This window comes from Porites lutea, chromosome 14, assembly GCF_958299795.1.
Source record: "Porites lutea chromosome 14, jaPorLute2.1, whole genome shotgun sequence".
Classification (NCBI taxonomy): Eukaryota; Metazoa; Cnidaria; class Anthozoa; order Scleractinia; family Poritidae; genus Porites; species Porites lutea.
This window is the reverse complement of record NC_133214.1, coordinates 16,621,878-16,640,433: the sequence shown is the minus strand read 5'-3', so window position 1 is coordinate 16,640,433 and position 18,556 is coordinate 16,621,878. Positions and strand designations below refer to the sequence as shown.

The 18,556-nt window shown below is 41.7% G+C and overlaps 2 protein-coding genes and 1 pseudogene across 2 annotated transcripts in view; 2 read left to right on the top strand and 1 right to left on the bottom strand.

Annotated features, from left to right (window-relative positions):
• Positions 1-8,983, top strand: part of LOC140924837 (S-methylmethionine--homocysteine S-methyltransferase BHMT2-like) — a 9,260-nt gene extending 277 nt beyond the window's left edge. Inside the window, exons 2-9 of the mRNA XM_073374840.1 lie at positions 824-957; positions 1,855-1,946; positions 3,341-3,535; positions 4,350-4,497; positions 5,021-5,203; positions 6,747-6,877; positions 7,381-7,478; positions 8,316-8,983. Coding sequence (XP_073230941.1) covers positions 824-957; positions 1,855-1,946; positions 3,341-3,535; positions 4,350-4,497; positions 5,021-5,203; positions 6,747-6,877; positions 7,381-7,478; positions 8,316-8,403 — 1,069 coding nt within the window. The 3' untranslated portion in view covers positions 8,404-8,983. The remainder of the gene's footprint in view (positions 1-823; positions 958-1,854; positions 1,947-3,340; positions 3,536-4,349; positions 4,498-5,020; positions 5,204-6,746; positions 6,878-7,380; positions 7,479-8,315) is intronic.
• Positions 1-18,556, bottom strand: part of LOC140924802 (uncharacterized) — a 451,675-nt pseudogene that overhangs the window by 320,075 nt on the left and 113,044 nt on the right.
• Positions 10,643-17,752, top strand: LOC140924855 (betaine--homocysteine S-methyltransferase 1-like). The gene is made up of 8 exons (XM_073374858.1): positions 10,643-10,787; positions 11,926-12,029; positions 12,255-12,449; positions 12,978-13,125; positions 14,396-14,578; positions 15,886-16,016; positions 16,371-16,468; positions 17,063-17,752. The coding sequence occupies exons 1-8, from the start codon at positions 10,706-10,708 to the stop codon at positions 17,151-17,153; spliced, it is 1,032 nt and encodes a 343-aa protein (XP_073230959.1). The 5' UTR covers positions 10,643-10,705; the 3' UTR covers positions 17,154-17,752.

Genomic DNA, 18,556 nt, shown 5'->3' with positions numbered 1-18,556 from the left:
GTGATCTGTAGAGGACCTCTGTTTTTTAGTGTGCGTTTTAGTAACTTAATTTTTTGACATGTTCAAAGTCATCTTTTACACCGAAAATGTTACAGCAAAATCGCGTAACTGTGGTCCCAAATATTCCGGTCGGAACGAACCGAAATGGTCCGTTGATTTCCTACCGAAATTTCCCGAATTTTACGCTGAATGGAAAGCGCCCGTTTTGGCTTGCCACTCCACGGATCGATCGCTCATGCATCCATATCGTACTTGAAAGATCGTGGTCAACAATACAAAGGGGTGGCCTTGGGGCGGGGTGAGGGTTATTTCCTGCTGCTAGCAATTGGACGCGTCTTCATATTTTTGACCATTTTGATGTATGCGTTTACTCAACTGTTAGCATTTGAATGTTTCTTTGCAAGGTTGGAGATGTTTAAGAAATCTTGACGATCTCAATGAAACACATTGAAAATCAAAAATTAATCAATAAATCATTGCACCACACACACTTGTAAAATCCAAAGTTGTTCAGCTTTGTAAAATTCCTCCCATATCTACCAGTCATGCATGGTTTCTTGTCTTCTTTTTTTTTGTTTCATTGTCACGTTTGATTGTTAAATGCATATTGCAAACAATATTTGGGATGATTTCAATCACCAAATGAAAAAAACCTTGAATGGATGTGTGGAGCTCAAACCAGTTTTTGATCCATGCCTCTGATGTAATGATATGTTATAAATTTATATGTAGTTTTTTATTTTCAAAAAGGATGCTTGGTTTAAATTATTTTATTACTATTGTCATTATTTTTATTTTTTTTATTGTTGTTTTGAAACAAAAGCACTGTTCTTGACTGTTTAAATGCTGGAAAAGTGCTAGTCGGTGATGGTGGGATGACATTTGCTTTGGAAAAGAGAGGGTACGTAAAGGCAGGACCATGGACACCTGAGTGCACTGTGGAAAATCCAGAAGCAGGTCTGAACTAAATTTTTGAATATGTGCTATCATTGAGGCCCTGTTAGGATAAAATTCCGACAAGCGAAATTGGCCTTGAAACAGCAACATAAGAAAATAGATCAAAGAGGGTGGTGTAAGGGTTTGCAGCGATGTGGTTTTGTGGGAATTTTATTTTAAGTTGTGGTATTTCGGTTTTACAAAACCAAGGGGTTTGCAGTATTTAGAAATTTCCGGGTAAAATCTCAATGCGGTTTGTGGTTTTCTTATGTTATTCTGTACGGTATTTATATGTAATTCAGTGCAGTTTTGCGGTATTCGCACCCCCCTTAAGCCCCCCTCATCAAATGGAAACAAATGACATGAAGATGCAGGGTTGAAACTGGGACAAAATAATGACAATCCTGAATACAAAAGTGAAATACCTACAGCTACATGGCCTTGACCTTCTCAATATGCAAAATGACTGCTTTTGAAATTCAGATGGGGAACTATACCCCCACCCCCCACCCCAAGGGGACTTGGCTCATCACCGCAAGCTGTAGGGGGAGACCCAGGAATATTCCAAAGAGGGGGCTGGAGGGGACTGGAGGGGGTCAAAACTTCAACATATTGCAACTGTTTCAAACCATTATTTTCACCCTTTTGAACTTGAGCGTTACATTTTTCTGTTTTGTGTAGCAAAATTTATAACAGATGAAATGCAAATTTGGAAAAGAATTCTTCATATTTTGCAAAAATTCCAGACAATCAGGAGTTTTACTGTTTCCCACCTTTTTTTGTTATGCAGTTTTTAATTAAAAATAAAAAAATTGGGATTGTAAGGTAGATTCCCTATTGTCTGGTAGTTTGTCACCAACTTATCTTTGGTGGTATTTGCATTGTGACTGTCTGCAATATTTATATTTTTTTGTTCAGTTCACCAGCTTCATCGTGAATTTCTTCGAGCTGGAGCAGATGTGATTCAAGCTTTTTCATTCTCCATGGATGATAATGTGATTGATGAAAAGGTATTTTCCACATAATTATAGAAATGACTTGTACAGTCCTAAGTTCTTCCTGGCAGAGGGGTATGCATGCCCTGGGGCGAGGGACTCCCATGTGAAAGGGGTGGGGATGCTCATTGGAAATTTTGAGTTAAACCTTTAAAGGAGACCAATCTGGGCATGGCCCAACCTTTTTTGACCCCTAAATGAGACCATTTAAACTTTGATTACATGAATTGAGTAAATAAAATTAATTTAAAATACATCACTTTTTTATTTCTTCGCGTGCAACCCTAAAAGAGACCTTTATGGCTAAATGTGATGGTGTTTTGCTTAGAAAAACTTAAGTGAGACCAGAATCTGAAATTTACACCCCTAAGTTAGATGACAAACATCCCTGCCCCTTACTTTTGCCCCCCCCCCTCCCCCATGCATGCTAACCTCCATGCATATGAAATGGGGGTGGGGTAGAGGGGGAGGCACTGGACTACTGATCAGTAGTATAAAATAGAGAATAACAGGTCTTAGAGCTATCATAGTACCCTTTAGGCTATAAATTGAACTTAAAGTAACAAAAAATTGATAGTAATAAATGGAAGAGGGAAAATTCAACAACAGCAAACTGTCATTCTGGCCCCCGTTGTTCAAAAGTTGGATAACGCTATCCACCAGAGCAATAATTACTAATGGATAAGTATTACGAAGACCAATATTGCGTTATCCACTGGATGGTGATTTATCCAATGGAACAACTGGGGCCAGATCTACAATAATATTATTGTCTGTAAATGCTGAATTAAGATGCTGCCACAAGATTAAAGTTGCACAACAAAAAAAAAGTGATTTGAAGAACAATTAAAAGATGTCCATGACCTGATCCAGTCAAATAATATCTGTAATTTAAGCTGGGAATGTAGTAACGGTTTCTCAAAGGGCATCCCTGACAGTGACGCTGCTACTAGGCCAAGAAAGGCGGGACTTACATGCTTTGTGAATGAATTTAGACCAAAGATTCAAAATTTATAGAAACACAATTTGGCAATTTTGTTGAATGGGAGGGAGGTGGTGTGTTTTGTGTTCCTATTGCTTCCCTTTTGAGCCTGCCATGCAGGCTTCTTCCTGAATTCAATTAACTACTGAGTTTGAGGAGGCTTGTTTAATCCCAGGAAGAGGCTGTGCTCTAGCCACCCCCAGTGGCCCCTGGCACCTAACTTTTGCCCCCGAGTGACTAGAAAATGTTAGTGTTTTCACAGAAATCATATGCTCGACACCCTAAGTCTGCAAGAGCAGATACCTTTTTTGGCTCTTGTTTCACCCACCACACTGGATTTCACAGGTTTAAAGCACTGGGCTCCTTTCAGTTTTCTTACAGCACAGCCTTGCAGTATCTAATCCATTCTTAACACTTGCATCAACAGAATGAAGAAATCAATCAGTCTGCATGTGACCTTGCCAAGGCAGTAGCCAGGGAGGGAGGGGTGTTCTCTGCTGGATCTATTTGCCAAACAGCAACCCTGTACATGCATGGAGCTGGAAGGAACCGCATACAAGAACGAATTGAGGAGCAAATTCAGATATTCCTCAAGAATGACATGGATTTACTGATTGCTGAGGTAGGAACATGTGTAGGACTATAATGGCCATTTCACGAAGCAAACATTGTAACTTTTAGGAGTATTTAGCATTTTGAGCGCATGTTTTTTTAGCTGTCTTTAGCTTGTTAAGTACTAGTAGTACACTGGCTCCAGAGGTCCTTTCTCAAAATATTTAGGATTAAGTAGTTATTGTAGTACTATTCCTGTACACTGTAGCTGTAATAGTAGCAGTAGCAGAGCATTAGCATTAGCAGTAGCAGTACAGCGCCTCTTTAACAAATACACTCAGTCAATTATCTCTTAATGGACAGCTCTATAAGACGCACACCTCAGTAAAATGGACATCAAGAGCCTGCATTTTTTTACCCCCATCATTTGACTCTCTATAAGACAGACACTTTTTTAAGAAGGACACTTACAATAATTACTTCGGTACGATAATTTACTTTTTTCTTTTTCTTTTTTTTTTGAGGGGGGGGGGGGGGGGGGGTGGGGAGGGGCTCATCTCAATTACTTTGGGATACAAGGGGTTGCCATCCGAAAAAATTCTGATGAAGGGGGGGTCATCATATTCTACAGGAGCTACCCGTCAAATCCCACCAACCCGCCCTATAAAAAAGTGAACGAACCCTAAATATATATCTCTCCATGGAATCTTTAACAGTCAATAAAAGGCCTCAATGATTTTGGGCTCCAATAGAGGTCCTTTTATTTTATTTCAATTCTGGAGTTTCTCAGTGACCTGTTTTTTTTAGCTTCTCACCCTTCTCCTCTCAGTTCTTTGAGTATTGCGGTGACCTGTTTTTATAGCTTCTCACCCCTCTCCTCTTAGTTCTTTGAGTATTGCGAAGAAGCAGAGTGGGTAGTAGAGGTGATGAAGACCACAGGGAAACCAACTGCAATCACAATGTCTGTTGGTCCTGCAGGGGACAGCAACAACGTTCCTCCACAGGAATGCGCAGTTCGACTTGCAAGGACAGGTATTATTCGTTTTTATTAGCCGTTTACGTTGCGCGGGCAAGGCCTGCGAGCAAGCTCTCCTGGGCGCTCTGGCGGCGGGGCGGGAAAAGGAAGGAGAGCTTGCAACTACTTCTCTGAAATTTGAATTCCTCCTCCAATTCCCCTGTGGCTCCCTGTCGATTGAGCTGTCAGATTTCCGCCAATCAGTGCGAAGCGGAAACGAGCGCGAATGTAAACAAACATTGAAAAACATGTGAAAGCACGTGCCAAGGATAATGACTTCATTACTAAATTCATACTTATGTCATTACTAATGTAGTAGGAGACTGGGGTTCACCTTGTACAATTTTGGAGAGACAGATGACGCAGTGGAAATCCCATCCTGCAGCCTGTGATCTGGGCAATATGGAATTTCTGCGCTCGTTCCTCAGAGATCATTTAACGATAAAACCAGTGCTGAGGTCGCGCAAACGTGGGTTGTTTTCTCAGGCTTATTATAGGGCCTATCATTGCAAATCAACAGTCTTTTTTTATTATTGGTAGGTGCTGATATCATTGGACTGAACTGTAAGTTTGATCCATATATTTCACTCGAAACTCTCCGCCTGATGAAGGAGGCACTTGAGAGAGATGGCCTGAGCTGTCATTTAATGATTCAACCCGTGGGATACCATACACCTGACTCAGGCAGGACAGGGTTCCAAAGTTTACCCGAGTGTCCTTTTGGTAAGCGCTACTTGACGTGGTGAACTATTTAGCTAAAGCTTCTTTTATAGCAAGGCTAATATAACTTGCAACTTACGTATTACCAGTAGTTTCGTATTAGCAACTTAACGATATTTGTCTTACACTTTCCTTTTGAATGGTTTCAAATTAAAGTTTTGTGTTTATTTGACACTTAGGAGCTCCGCTTTTAGGCATAGCGAATTATATTTTCTTGTTTACTTTACCGTAAATTATCAATTAAAATCCCCCCCCCCTCAGATAAACGCCTCGTGTCTGATAAAACATCGTCGCGTTTAAAAATTTGTATTAGACGCCCAACCCCGTTCCCAGGGTTCTCTCCTATCCGCCCTCCCCTATCTTGCTCCGTAGTGCGGGTAGGAGAGAACCCTGGGAACGAGGTTGTTAAACGCCCCTCTCTAATAAACGCGCCCTGTGTAATACAAGTCCCCCACGACAGTTACTCCAAAGTACTAGGAATTAGAAAAAAGGAGCAAAATCTTCAATTTATTCAGTTTCTGGCTTGATTAACAAGGGTTTGCGAATTTCAATGTCATGTTCAAAGTAAGGATAGACTAACGATGAGAAGAAAATGACCCTGAATGAGCATTCTGTCATGAAAGTTGAGATTTGAAAGGTGTCCTAGACGTATCAGTTGTTGAACTGGAAACGCCTCCTATCGATTAAACTCCCCGTCTTGGACCGATAAAAGAGAGCTTAAGCAACGACGGCGGCGACGGTAACGTGAACGGCAAAATAGCAATAGGTTTATGTTAGCAAAACAACAGCTTTGCACGTGCATCACGCTTTTTTGTACATTTCTTAGCCGTTGTTGCGCGACTACGACGTGAAAGTGCATAATTTCACGTTTTGTTAAGGACGGAAACACACGAGAACAAGTTTCTTTTCCTTTTCCTGAACTTTGTTATAGTCCTTTAGAATTCAACTCCAAAAACATTTGCCAACATTATGTGGTTAAATGTAATTTAAGCTAAGTTAAACGCGAAACAATGCTGGTCTGGGGTTTCCCTTGTCTCGGTCATGCGCAGTGGTGGGGGATCTGCTGGGGGTCGCGTGGTTTTACAGCTCGGGTTTTGAGGTCAACTCATTTGCGCGTGCACTTTTGCCTTTTCGACGGTGCTTGGCGACTTTGCTCCCCGCCCTTCCCTCCCCCTTTTCCGGTAAGTATGTGGTAAGTATCATGGTTCCACTGTCTTCTGTCAGTGTGACGGTGCCTGGTGGTTGCCGCTCACAGGGTTGTCATGGTTACCCTACGCGCTCGGCTCCGGTGCTCGAGGCCCCACCATCTTTCCAGGCACCTTCCCCAAGCTCATCTATTGTTGATGAGTTTAATGACGAATTAAACGAGATGGAATAAGCGCAATAAAGTTGGAAGCAGCGCGAATTCACTTTTTAAGTGACCTTTTCGAAGCCGTCGCTGTCGTTGTTATACTTAAGCTTCCTAAATTTAAATAAAGGTTCCAGGCGTGTATTAGATCATTTACGGTAATGAAACTCCTAATGCCCATTTTGTTTGTTATTTTAGCTCTAGAGCCTCGTACCTTGACTCGCTGGGATGTGCAGAAGTACGCCCGACAGGCCTATGATTTAGGAGTCAGGTATATTGGCGGCTGTTGTGGATTTGAGCCATACCACATCAGGGCTATAGCTGAAGAGGTAAGTTCAAGAAAACGATTTGAAAAATTAACCTTTTTAAAAGTGGCTGTTTTGTTTACATTCAGAGTACAGTACATTGGAGGACCTTCCATATGACCAAACTTCCAGGCCTCCACTCTTCAAATTTTCACACAATTAAGCTTCCATGGTTTCACACTTAACCCATAAGCTTCCACGGCATCCAAACGTCACAGTTCCACACCTTAAAACTCTAACACTACTAAAGGTTTAAACGTTCATGTACTTGTATTTCGTAAGTTTTAAACTCTCACAGTTCTATTCCTCTAAGCTTCCAAATTACCTTAATTTTAATTGCTCTTCGTATTTCCACACTGCTATACTTTTATACAAAAGGAATTTAAAAGAAGCGAGTTAATTATATATATTAAGTATTCGCCTTACAGTATTAAAAATACTTAGACACGTTCTGCATATGCTCTTCTTAGTTAAAGCTGAAAACAACGAGCAATATCTTTTCAGCAATATATTTTTTTTCGTTTCAGCTTGCAACAGAAAGAGGGTTTCTGCCAGAAGCAAGTCAAAAACACAGCCCTTGGGGGGAGAGCTTAAAAGCTCATCCGAAAGAATGGTGTAGAGCAAGGTAAGCATTATTAACGACAAATAAACGCGCAACTAGCACAGAGCTAATCGAAGCTTGCACCAGTTTCTTGACACTGGTCGATCTTCTAATAATAAACAAACATTTGAAAGTGAATTTGTCTTTCATAATCTTCGCGTTAAGACCAAACTTGATGAGTGTAATATAGAGAGCCAGGCGAGATGATAAGAGAACAGCGAAACCTGAGCAAAAGAAAGTTTTTTCTATTGCTCTTACAACAAATTTCACGCGAAAACAAAGTAAGTCGGTTTTCTACGCGTTTACTGGTATTCTGAAAGGACACAGTTTGGGTTGCGGTGTATGAAGTACAGTAAGTTAAGAGTGCAATTGCCCATTTAGTGTAAGTGACATTAGCAGGACAGTCATGGTTAAAAGTCAGGGAAATTTGTCAAAAAAAAGGACGGGAAAGCCCTAGCTTTTGACCAAGTCAATGAATGTTTCTATTTTCTGTTTGCCACAAGGTTTCGTGAAAATTATACAGTTAATTATTCTGTAGTTTATCATACTTTGATACCACAGATCTCGTAAGAAATGCAAAAAGTTTTAAAATTTAAGAAACGAATTTCCCATAACTTGCTAACAATTCGGCAACGTTCAGACGGGAGTTGTTGATGTTTGGAGAGGCTTACAGTGCCCATAATTTCTTTCGAATGAACAGCACTATAAATTGTTCGCTAAAGAAAATTTTAGGATGCAGTACTTTTACACTCCAAATTTACGGCAACACTCACCAGTGGCCTTTATCGTTAACAATTTTTTGACGCATTTTTATGTAACAAGGGTGAGCAAATAAAGTTCAATTTGTGATTTTGTATCCAGGGGCAACCGAGCTTACTGGGAGAGCCTGGAACCTGCTACAGGCCGCCCGTATTCTTCTGCAAAGAGCAAGTTTGACGGACCAGCCTGATGACGTCAGACCTCGGCACAAGCGAACGCTCATTGGTCCTTAGTGGAGATAGATCCCAGAATTACATTGTGATTTCAAGACAAACGTCGACCTCAATTTTGATCGTTTTCGCTCACATGGTCAACAAATTTCATTGGTCCTTAATGGAGATAGATCCCAGTATTACATTGTAATTTCAAGACAAACGTCGACCTCAATTTAGATTGTTTTCACTCACATGGTCAGCAAATTTCATGGAACTAAAGAACGTTTTTACAGGAGAAAAGAGTCCAATTCCCACATGATGTCATTGCCGCCATTTCATCGTTTTCTACACCATGCAATATGGCCGCCGTTACGTCATGTGAACCGATCTCCAAGATGACGTCGCTTGATGACAACCAGTACAATTCATGCCGTGTTTTCTTTCTTATTCAGTTTTAGTAATCCTAGTGCGTTTTAAATAACACATTTTCACCAGAAACAAAATGCTGAAGGATTCTTGAAGATATAATCGAATGACGTCATCGTTCAAATGGCCGATTTTAAAGCGCTATGTCAAACGGTGAAACCCGTAAAAAGGAGCAAAGATGGAAAGACAGTCAGGGGAGGGAGTGTGGGGGGCGGGTTGTCTAATGAGCGCATCGTCGGTCTCGGGTTTGTCAGTTTTTAAAATTATTGAAATGATGAACATATGAATTTCATGTATTGGAACCGCGGGATGAGGAAATAAATGCAAAAAAGATCATCGCAATATGCAACTTATGCAGTTGCGAAAAGAACTTTAAAAAATTCAGTCTTCCTGGGATCGGAACCCTGACCTCAGCGACTGCGGTGTAGCGCTGTCAACCTCGTTCCCAGGGCTTTTTCGCTCATAAAATATGAGGGGCTTAAGGGGAAAAGCGCTGGGAACGTGGATGCAGCGCTTTGCAAGCCAACTGTTCATTCAATTGGTTCGTAATATACCGGGGAAAGATTAAGTTGAACTGATAAATGCAATGTACATAAACTTTATATATTGAAACCATGGAATGAAGAAATAAATGCAAAGAAGATCGTCGCAGTTGAGGTACTGTCACTAGTTAGCGACGTAAAATAAGGACCTTTATCTTTATACGCCTCCGGGGTTTTGTGTGTAGCGTGGGAGTGAACGTTGCCTAGTCCCTGTACGGCGTCTTTCCAGGCCCTCTCGGTCAATGCATTTCGGTGACGTATCCGAGACGAACGGGCGGACCACGTGACCCGAAACGCATCGGCCGCGCATAATAATGAGGCCTAGGGACTAGGCAATAGTGAACGTGGGAGTGCGTATGAGCGCAGGTACCACACTAGTCAGAAGACGATTTCGAAAGAAAATGTGAAAATGGCTGCCTGACCCAATTGAACGTTGAATGAATCTGTTAATAAACCAGTGGAGTTTGACTCTATTTCAATGGTATTTCTTTGTTGAGCTAGTAATCTTTATATCCTTCAAAAGTCAGATGAGCAGATAAGAACTGCCAAAATAAACGCCCTACCATGGAATTACTGCTTATTATTTTGATTTAGGGCTGGTTTTAAATCCCTAATAAGAAGAGTCTCCTTGGTTTTACAATATCTGACTTTCCTCTTGCTAAAATGTCAAAATATTCCCATTTCAAACTGTGACCAGTTGAAGTGACGTGCTCTGCAATGACTGCAGTAGCTGATGAATGACCATGATCACCATGATGACCGTTTCATCCACTTTAACTTTTTGAGAGGGCTGGGGACTCTTTGCTATTTTTACCGTTTGGAGGACTGGGGAGTAGTAACGTTTCTCGCGTGACCGAGAGCGACCCCCTTACTGCCCACTCTCACACCTTCGAGCACTACGTGCGAACGTGAAATTGATTTCAGTGCAGGCTTCTAACCATGTCTGAGGAAGAAAAGGTGAGTATCCAATGGTTTGCATTTCTTTGCGTTTTTATCGGTTTTCAAACCATCGAAAATCATAAAGATACAGCGGCGTTGCGAAGTTAAGCTCGAGGCGCTGGCCGACCTTTGTTGCTCCCTTATTCTTGTGCAATAGAGGAGATCGAAGACGTCGTGCACGAAAGCTTGTAAGTTTCTCTTTTTTTAATTGATGCTTCGGAATATAGAGTTGCACAGGACATGATTTTTAGTTTTGTTTTCCGTCCAAATGCGTAGAGTGGCAAAACGAAAAGTCGAGGACGGCGATATATGTTTTTTTTAATGATCGCCTTGTTTATTTCTTGCTTTTCAAATACTGATAATATTTAAATTTCAGCGTGGTATACTAGAGCGGCTCTGTGCTGGTGAAGTGATAGTAGGGGATGGTGGAATGACCTACGCTCTGGAAAGACGGGGTTATGTGAAAGCAGGGCCTTGGACTCCAGAGTGTACAGTGGAACACCCTGAAGCTGGTGAGAAATAACATATCCAACATCATTAAGCACCGGAATTAAAAAATTACCATCGTTGCGGGTCACTGACCATCAAAGAAATAAAAATCGAAAACTCTTTGAAATAAGTTAAGTTTTCTTTATAACATGGTTTGTTCAATGCTGTGACCTTATCTTAGACTAAAGGTCAGAATTTGAATTCCATCTCTGAATTCCATCATACTCCTGTAACATAAAGATTATGGGATATCATCCAAGAGCACATACACCTATACTATGTCAAAAGGTAGTACTCCAGACTCAGTGGCAGATCAAGGAGGAGGAGGGGGTGGGCTAGATCTGACCTAACCCTAAGACTGAATGAGCACCCCCATCCCCCCACGGACACACACACACCAAATAAAGCATTGTCTTGTCTTGTCTTGTCTTGTCACACCCACCCACAAACACAAACAACTGCTTACTTTGAGGTCTGTGTTTGTCACTGTCATCTAGCTTCAAGTTAACCCATTCAGTACCAATAACCACATAAAAATTCGCCAAACTGACGTCCATGCCCAGGGTGGGAGTCCCATATGAAAGGGGCTGGGATGCTTGTCGGAAATTTTGAATTAAACCATAAAGGAGCCCAATATGGGCATGGCCCAACCTATTATTGACCCCTAACATAGACCATTTTGAACTTTGATTACATGAATTTAAATATAATTTATATATCATTTTTTTACATTTCTTCGCATGTAACCCTAAAGTATTACATTTATGGCAAAATATAATGGCGCTTTGCCCAGAACACCCTAAGTGAGACCAAAATCCAAAATTTACCCCCCTAAGTGAGATGACAAGCATCCCCGCCCCTTTCATATGGGATCCACCCCCCCCCCCCCCCCCCAAGGCTCCATGCATTTCCTAAAAGAACTAGTTGGGAGAATTTGATACAAGATTAAAGCAATTTTTTCCTTTGGTGATCATATAATTGCTCCTCACAACCTGTTATCTACATGAACTATTGCTAAGAGAAAATTGATGTTGCTCCTTCTGAGGATTTTAAGTGTTAATCTGGGCAGGAGAGCCATGACTTAGACATCAATTAACTGGGAAGAAACAAATTGATGCTCAATGCCCCCTTATACTTTGTATTTAACTGTATTTTCTTTAGTTCGACAGCTACATCGGGAATTTTTGCGAGCAGGATCTGATGTTATTCAAGCATTTACATTTACTATGGATGATGATCTGGGGGGTGAACATGCTAAACATGGGGTTGGTATTATTTTATTACTTTGTTTTAATAGCTATTCTGTGTTACTGCGCCCCCCAAAACACACAGATCATGAATACTAAACATCCACATTTGATCAGATAGGTTCTTTTGTACAACACTGTTTTAAAATTTTTCCCAAAGAAATGCAAAATTCATCTTTTTTGTACGATTTCAAGGATCAGAATAAAAAGCATTGACCTACTTTTTTAAAAATTTTGTTTCAGACCACTAAAATAAACCAGGCAGCATGTGACCTGGCCAAGGGCGTGGCCCAAGAGGGAGGTGCACTTTTTGCTGGATCAATCTGTCAGACTGCTTCACTGTATTCAAGTGGAGCAGGACAAAAGGTTGTCAAGGAGAAGTTTAGAGAACAGATTGAAATTTTCCTTCAAAACGATGTCGACTTACTCATCGCTGAGGTAAATATTGTGTAAACAGCCATAATGCTCAGTATTTCCTGTCTGTAACTGCCATCTTTGATTTTACAACCCTTTTCCACCATGCATGTATACCATGTATTGAATGCGTGTAAGTTAACACACAGGTAGCCCAAGCTCGAAATATGAGCATCCGCATTGTTGTCTAACCTCAGAAATATAAGGATTTGTATGGGAAAAAACCTATCGTTTCTGTAACCTAACTGAAAATGAAAGGGTTTCATTAAAAAAAAAAGCTTACCTTACTTAAAATGTATGTTTTTACGTCTGTCCTGTGTGGTCCACGGGTCGATTTAGGGCCGTTTTATGGGTATTACTTTAACCGGTTTTCTCTCCATACCCATATTTGGAGCTTGGGCTTCCTGTGGTTAACATTCCAAATTATCGAATGTGAGAAATGATACATGTAACTTCCAGCAAAATTTTCATGTTAAATTATAAATAACCAAACACTTCGTACTCCTCTCCACTTATAAATGACCTAACACTACGTACTCCCCTCCCCTACAGTATTTTGAGTTTGTGGAAGAAGCTGAGTGGGTAGTGGAAGTGATGAAGGCCACAGGGAAACCAACTGCCATCACAATGTGTATTGGACCTCCTGGTGATACCAACAATGTACCTCCAGGAGAATGCGCAGTTAGACTGGCAAGGAAAGGTATTGTGGATTGTTCAGTGCATCGTAGTTGCCTTTTTTGGAAGTTGTCGTTGGCGTCGCCGTCGCCGTTGCTTAAGTTACGAACCTAGTCCGACGGTGAAGGCGACGGCAACGAGTACGTTGCCGATAAATGAGCGAATTCACTGGTTTCATGTGAACGGAAGGACGATTTGTGTAAAATAAATGCGATTTCACGGGGCTTTAGTAAGAGAAAACCACAACTCTGCACGTGCAGCATACGTTTTTAGCCTTCCCCGCAGACGTTCTTTTGGCTCTTCACGCAATCCTCTCCAAAGGGGAGCAGGAACGCGTGACTAGGCCCTAAGAATGTCTTCGTGGGAGGCTACACACATTTTGGTATATTTTTAACGAAAATGAACGATTTAAGCCCACGCGAAGTTGACGGGAAAACGTAAACACACAAAGGGGAATTTTTTTCTCTTTCTAAACGTGGTTTCAGTGCTTAGTAATAATTCAATTCCAGGAGAATTCGCGAAAATTTGACAAATTGAGCGAGTTGGAATATTTTGGAATCACGATTACGGCAAAAGGCAAACGTCAATCTGTATCTCCTGACCGCAGTTTTCCTTTACTTGTCGTTTAGTCTTACCCTGGGTGCCAGAGGCTTTCCATGCGCGGTTTCCGGTTTCGGTCAAGTCTTAAAAAGTGACCCGCGCGTTTTTTCTCGCTGCTTCGCCGCTCGTGTCTTCGGCCGAACACGTGTCGGCCTGCGGCCGACGAAACAAAGCTCCCCGACGCACGCGAGAAAAAATCTCTGGTACCCAGGGTAGTTTAGTCTGTGTGGCATAGGTCAAGTAGATGAAGTTTGAAACAGCGCGAATTCAATTTTAAATAACGTTTTCACAGCGCGCGATCAACGATCAATGATCAGCTATAAGTTGAAGGGGAGCAGTAGGCGGTGGCCTGTTCCAAGCGTTCAGATAGTGGAGAGCGGTGCGAAGTAAAGAAAGCGATGAAAAGTAGAGGGGAACTGGGGAGAGAGGTGCGGGAACGTTCCCTCTCTCACCTCTCTCCCTCCCTCGCTTTTATTTTTTCGCGCTCCTTTTTACGTCGCACCGCTCCCCACTATCTGAACGCCTGGAACAGGCTAAGTAGGCGGTGGAGCCCGTCAACACCACTTGGAGGCCAAAAGTCTGTTATTGGTTCTTTAACTTACCTTCATCCTTCGTGGTTTTTCTCCAGATACTTTGGGTTAACCCCAAACTTGAATTATAATTTTTGCCCTTTCTTTCTTATTTTGTACAAACAGGAGCTGACTTAATTGGAATCAACTGTCGCTTTGCTCCGGACGAGGCACTACAAACGATGAGTCTGATGAAACATGCGTTGGACAAGGAAGGACTCAAACCTTACCTGATGATGCAACCAGTCTGTTATCATGCTCCAGACGGGGGATCCAGGGGATTCGTCGATTTACCTGAGATACCATTCGGTGAGCTTTAGTTTCTCCCCTTCTATTTCGTGGTCGCTGGTCTCCTTCACCTGCACTGGGAAATCGTCCCCCACTTCGCCCCTCCCCCCCCCACCCCCCACCCTCTACCCCCCCACTCGTTCCGTTGTATATAAGGGAGCTTAAGCAACGACGACGCGGACGGTAACGAGAACGGCAAAAAAAGCAAAAGGTTTGATCAACAAAACACCAACTTTGCACGTGCATCACGCTTTTTTGTACATTTCTTTGCCGTCGTTGCCCGACTACAACGTGAAAGTGCCTGAATTCATGTTTTGTCGAGGACGGGAACAGAAGACAACAACTTTCTTTTCTTTTCCTGAACTTTGATACAGTCCTTTAGAATTCAACTCCAAAAACATTTGCCAACATTTGACGAAGTAAACGAGATGGAATAAGCGCGATAAAGTTTGAAGCGGTGCGAATTCACTTTTTAAGTGACGTTTTTGTAGCCCTCGCCGTCGTTTTTGCTTAAGCTCCCTAGTTTCACAAAGCATCCTTGAGTACTTAATCCATGGGAATACTTCCTGTTCATAAGAGTACGTTATACTCTCCTGTTCCGAGCATTACAACTATACAGATTCGTGCTGCAAGATAGGGTATGGTTTTCTAAATACCCCTCGTTCCCAGGGGTATTTCCCTCTTTTTAAAAAGCCGTGGGAGCGAGGATGCAAAGTGCCCAGTCCTTGAATAGGGTCAACCTCGTCCCCAGGGCACTTTTCCGCCACCTCCAAACCCAGGGAAAAGCGCCCTGGGAACGAGGTTGGAATAGGGTATTCCTTTTGGTATTATTTTCTTTTGATATGGCACTTGAAAAAAGAGAAGCTACAATCATGGACAAAAGTCTTGGGACAGTTGTACAGTTCGAACGCTTTTTGACACACGCAAAATTGTACCTGCGCGCTACTAGCACTGTACGTCCCTACCCCCTACCCCCACCCCACAGACAGTGTTGAAACCGTCAAGGCACAATTCCTTTGATCTTTCAACATTGTATTAGGTGGGGTGTTGGGAGGGGATGTGGATTTGTATATAGACAGCACTGGTTTTTGCGACAGAACTTGTGAAACGCATAGAATTGAAGTTGCTTTCTGACTTTTGTCCATGATTATACGTCCTGCTTAACTAAGGCTATGTTCACAGCATGTCGGATAGCTATTCGTGCCAACACGAAAAATTCACAAAATTTTGCGTAAGGGCTTTTCGCCTTTAATCAGGGCCTGACTCCACAGTTTTTGTTGTCATATTGTCATTTTCTTTCGAACAAGCGTTTGTCTGTTTCTTTTTAGCGCTGGAGCCACGAAAGCTAACTCGCTGGGATGTGCATAAGTATGCTCGACAGGCCTATGATTTAGGAGTCAGGTATATTGGCGGATGTTGTGGATTTGAACCATACCACATCCGGGCTATCGCAGAAGAGGTTGGTACCGAATATCGACGGGTTGTAGAGATTTTTAGGAGGTTGATTTTTAGACTGACTTCAAGTCGCGTGCCTTGCTCCTTAAATACCCTTGAAATAATCAGTACTTAATGCCGAAATTCGTGTAATTAATAACTCAGCATCCCATAATAAGACCACATAGGAAGTGCCAGTTGCAACCAACCTCCCCCCTCCCCCCCCCAGGGTCCTCTCCTAAGACCCTGGAGTCGAGGTTGAATTGCCCGCCTTTGCTTTGGCACTTCATAAGTAATTAAAAACAAGTTTGAGGGTGATCGGTGAGGTTTGTTACTCCAAATGTTGTCCCATGAGTCGTGTGTCTTGGTTCTTTTTCAGCTGGCTCCTGAACGAGACAGGTTACCTGCTGCTAGTGACAAGCACAGTCCCTGGGGAGAAGCACTTAAACATCACGCGGTCGCTGAAATCCGAGAAAGGTAAATCTGAAAGGGGACCGGGGAAAGTTGAAGGCCGCCATTTACTTTTTCGCGGCTCAAACGTCTGAGCCGTTTTTCGTTTTATTCACTGAGATTTCGTCAGCACCACTGAGTAAGGATGTATGAAATAGTTGTTTAATTCTTCATTTTACTCAAATAATAACTTCCCTTTTTCTTGCGCAAATGGCACGGACAATTCTGCAGTTCGAGCCAGTTTCCAGACACTGTGGAAGATAGCACTGGTTTAGAAAATCGTCCGAACATCGCAATTAATTTTAAAAACACCGTTTTAGTTTATTAACAATACGGTGCTAATTTATTAAATATTTTAAAACAGTAGAACTTACAACTTCAGCTTTGAAGAACTTTTGACTGTGATCAATCATTTGCCATTCTGACCTTGCCTAGGCCTTATTATTGCGCGCGGCCGATGCGTTTCGGGTCACGTGGTCCGAGCGAGTCGTTCGCCTCGGGCCTCGGATACGTCACCATCGAAATGCATTGACCGAGAAAGCCTGGGAAGACGCCCTACAGGGACTAGGCAACATTTGGACCCATCACTCTGACGCATTATTATGATTTGTTTTATTTCAGAGCTAATCGAGCCTACTGGGAGAATCTAAAACCAGCCAGCGGTCGTCCTTGTTGCTCCTCTTTTAGTGGTCCTGGAGGACATAGAAAATAGAGACCTTTAGAGTCTGAGACGAGGACGACTACGTGTACGAGATTTTCTCAATACTAAGTAGTGCGCGCGCGTGAACAAGTGTCATTTTGGCGGGAAAACGTGATAGCCGTCGTCATTCTAATACGAGTTTGACCGAGAATGTCGTAGTGGCGGGAACAATTTCCAATTTTAGAAGTTTAATCATTTTGCGACCGGGAAAGGGCTAAACCTTAATTTCCCAATAAAAGTAGCCGCACTAACTTTTCGGGTGAAAAATAGTACAATGAAGCTTTCCAGATTGAATATTTTTCGAGAATACACGAAAATCTTTTAAGTTAAATCTCGTACTCGTAGTCGTCCTCAAATCTGAAGCTTTGTAATAACACTGATGGCAGGATCATTATTATTAATAGAAATTTGTACCGCGCAGTTTCTATGAAAATATTCAACTGCGCCTTACATAAGAAATTAATGAAAGATGGAAAATAGAACCTAAATTTACAATGCTAAAATTCCTAACTAAAAGCCTTACTAAATAAGTTTTAAGTCTATTTTTAAACAGATTTATACTGGAAATAGACCGCATTGTAGATAGAAGAATGGAAGAAGGTTCCAAAGTCTGGGGGGGGGGGGGGAGGGGGGCACAAGTAAAAGACCTATCCCCTAAGGTGATCTTAGTTCTGACTTTTGGTGATGCTAGTAAAATACCAGAGTCATGATTGCGCCTTAAATCGTACTTAGACGGAGGCAGGACAGATATCAACTGCCGCAAATAAGCAGGTGCTATATCGTGCAAAACTTTAAATGTAAGAGGTAAAATGTTTTATTTTTTATCATGTTAAAAAATATTTCTGTTTAAGTTATTTTTTGTAGTTTCAAATTTATACAAGCAAGAATAGCTGGTTCTTTTTTATGACATTTCTCGGTTTTAATTCTGAGAATGAAGCGACTCGTGCAAATTCCAACCAAAGGGCCGATCTGCACCAGCAGACAAATTTGGGATTGTCTTTGTAAGTTTTAACCAAAAATTGTATGGTGACAATTTTTGTTTTGAAATTTATTCACTTGTAATAGGCCTTAATATTTTTCATTACTTAATGGAAAAAAATAATGACTTTGCAACAAATCACTGACAAGGAACACACATTTTCGTTTTCTTAGTCGATTTTGTTTAATTTATATCTAGGACAAATTTTGTCCGCGGCTCCTCATTTTCCGCGTTAAGCGCTGGTGATGGCAGAAAAATTGTCTAAGTAAACAGCTTTCTCCTTAGTGCGGTGCATTTTGTTCAATATCAAGTTCTAAGTAAGAGTTCTGACATTGAAGTTTGGCTTCACACGCTATCATGACCCTGACGCTATAGATCTATCTATTCACGGTCTTGACGTATCCATGGATTCTATCTACCATTTATTTGCCTCCAT

Excerpts from the sequence above, each read along its gene's own strand:
- LOC140924855 (XM_073374858.1), top strand. The coding sequence starts at position 10,706 with ATGACCTACGCTCTGGAAAGACGGGGTTATGTGAAAGCAGGGCCTTGG. Across the intron at positions 10,788-11,925 it reads AGTGGAACACCCTGAAGCTG|TTCGACAGCTACATCGGGAA; the intron begins GTGAGAAATAAC and ends TATTTTCTTTAG. Across the intron at positions 12,450-12,977 it reads TCGACTTACTCATCGCTGAG|TATTTTGAGTTTGTGGAAGA; the intron begins GTAAATATTGTG and ends CCTCCCCTACAG.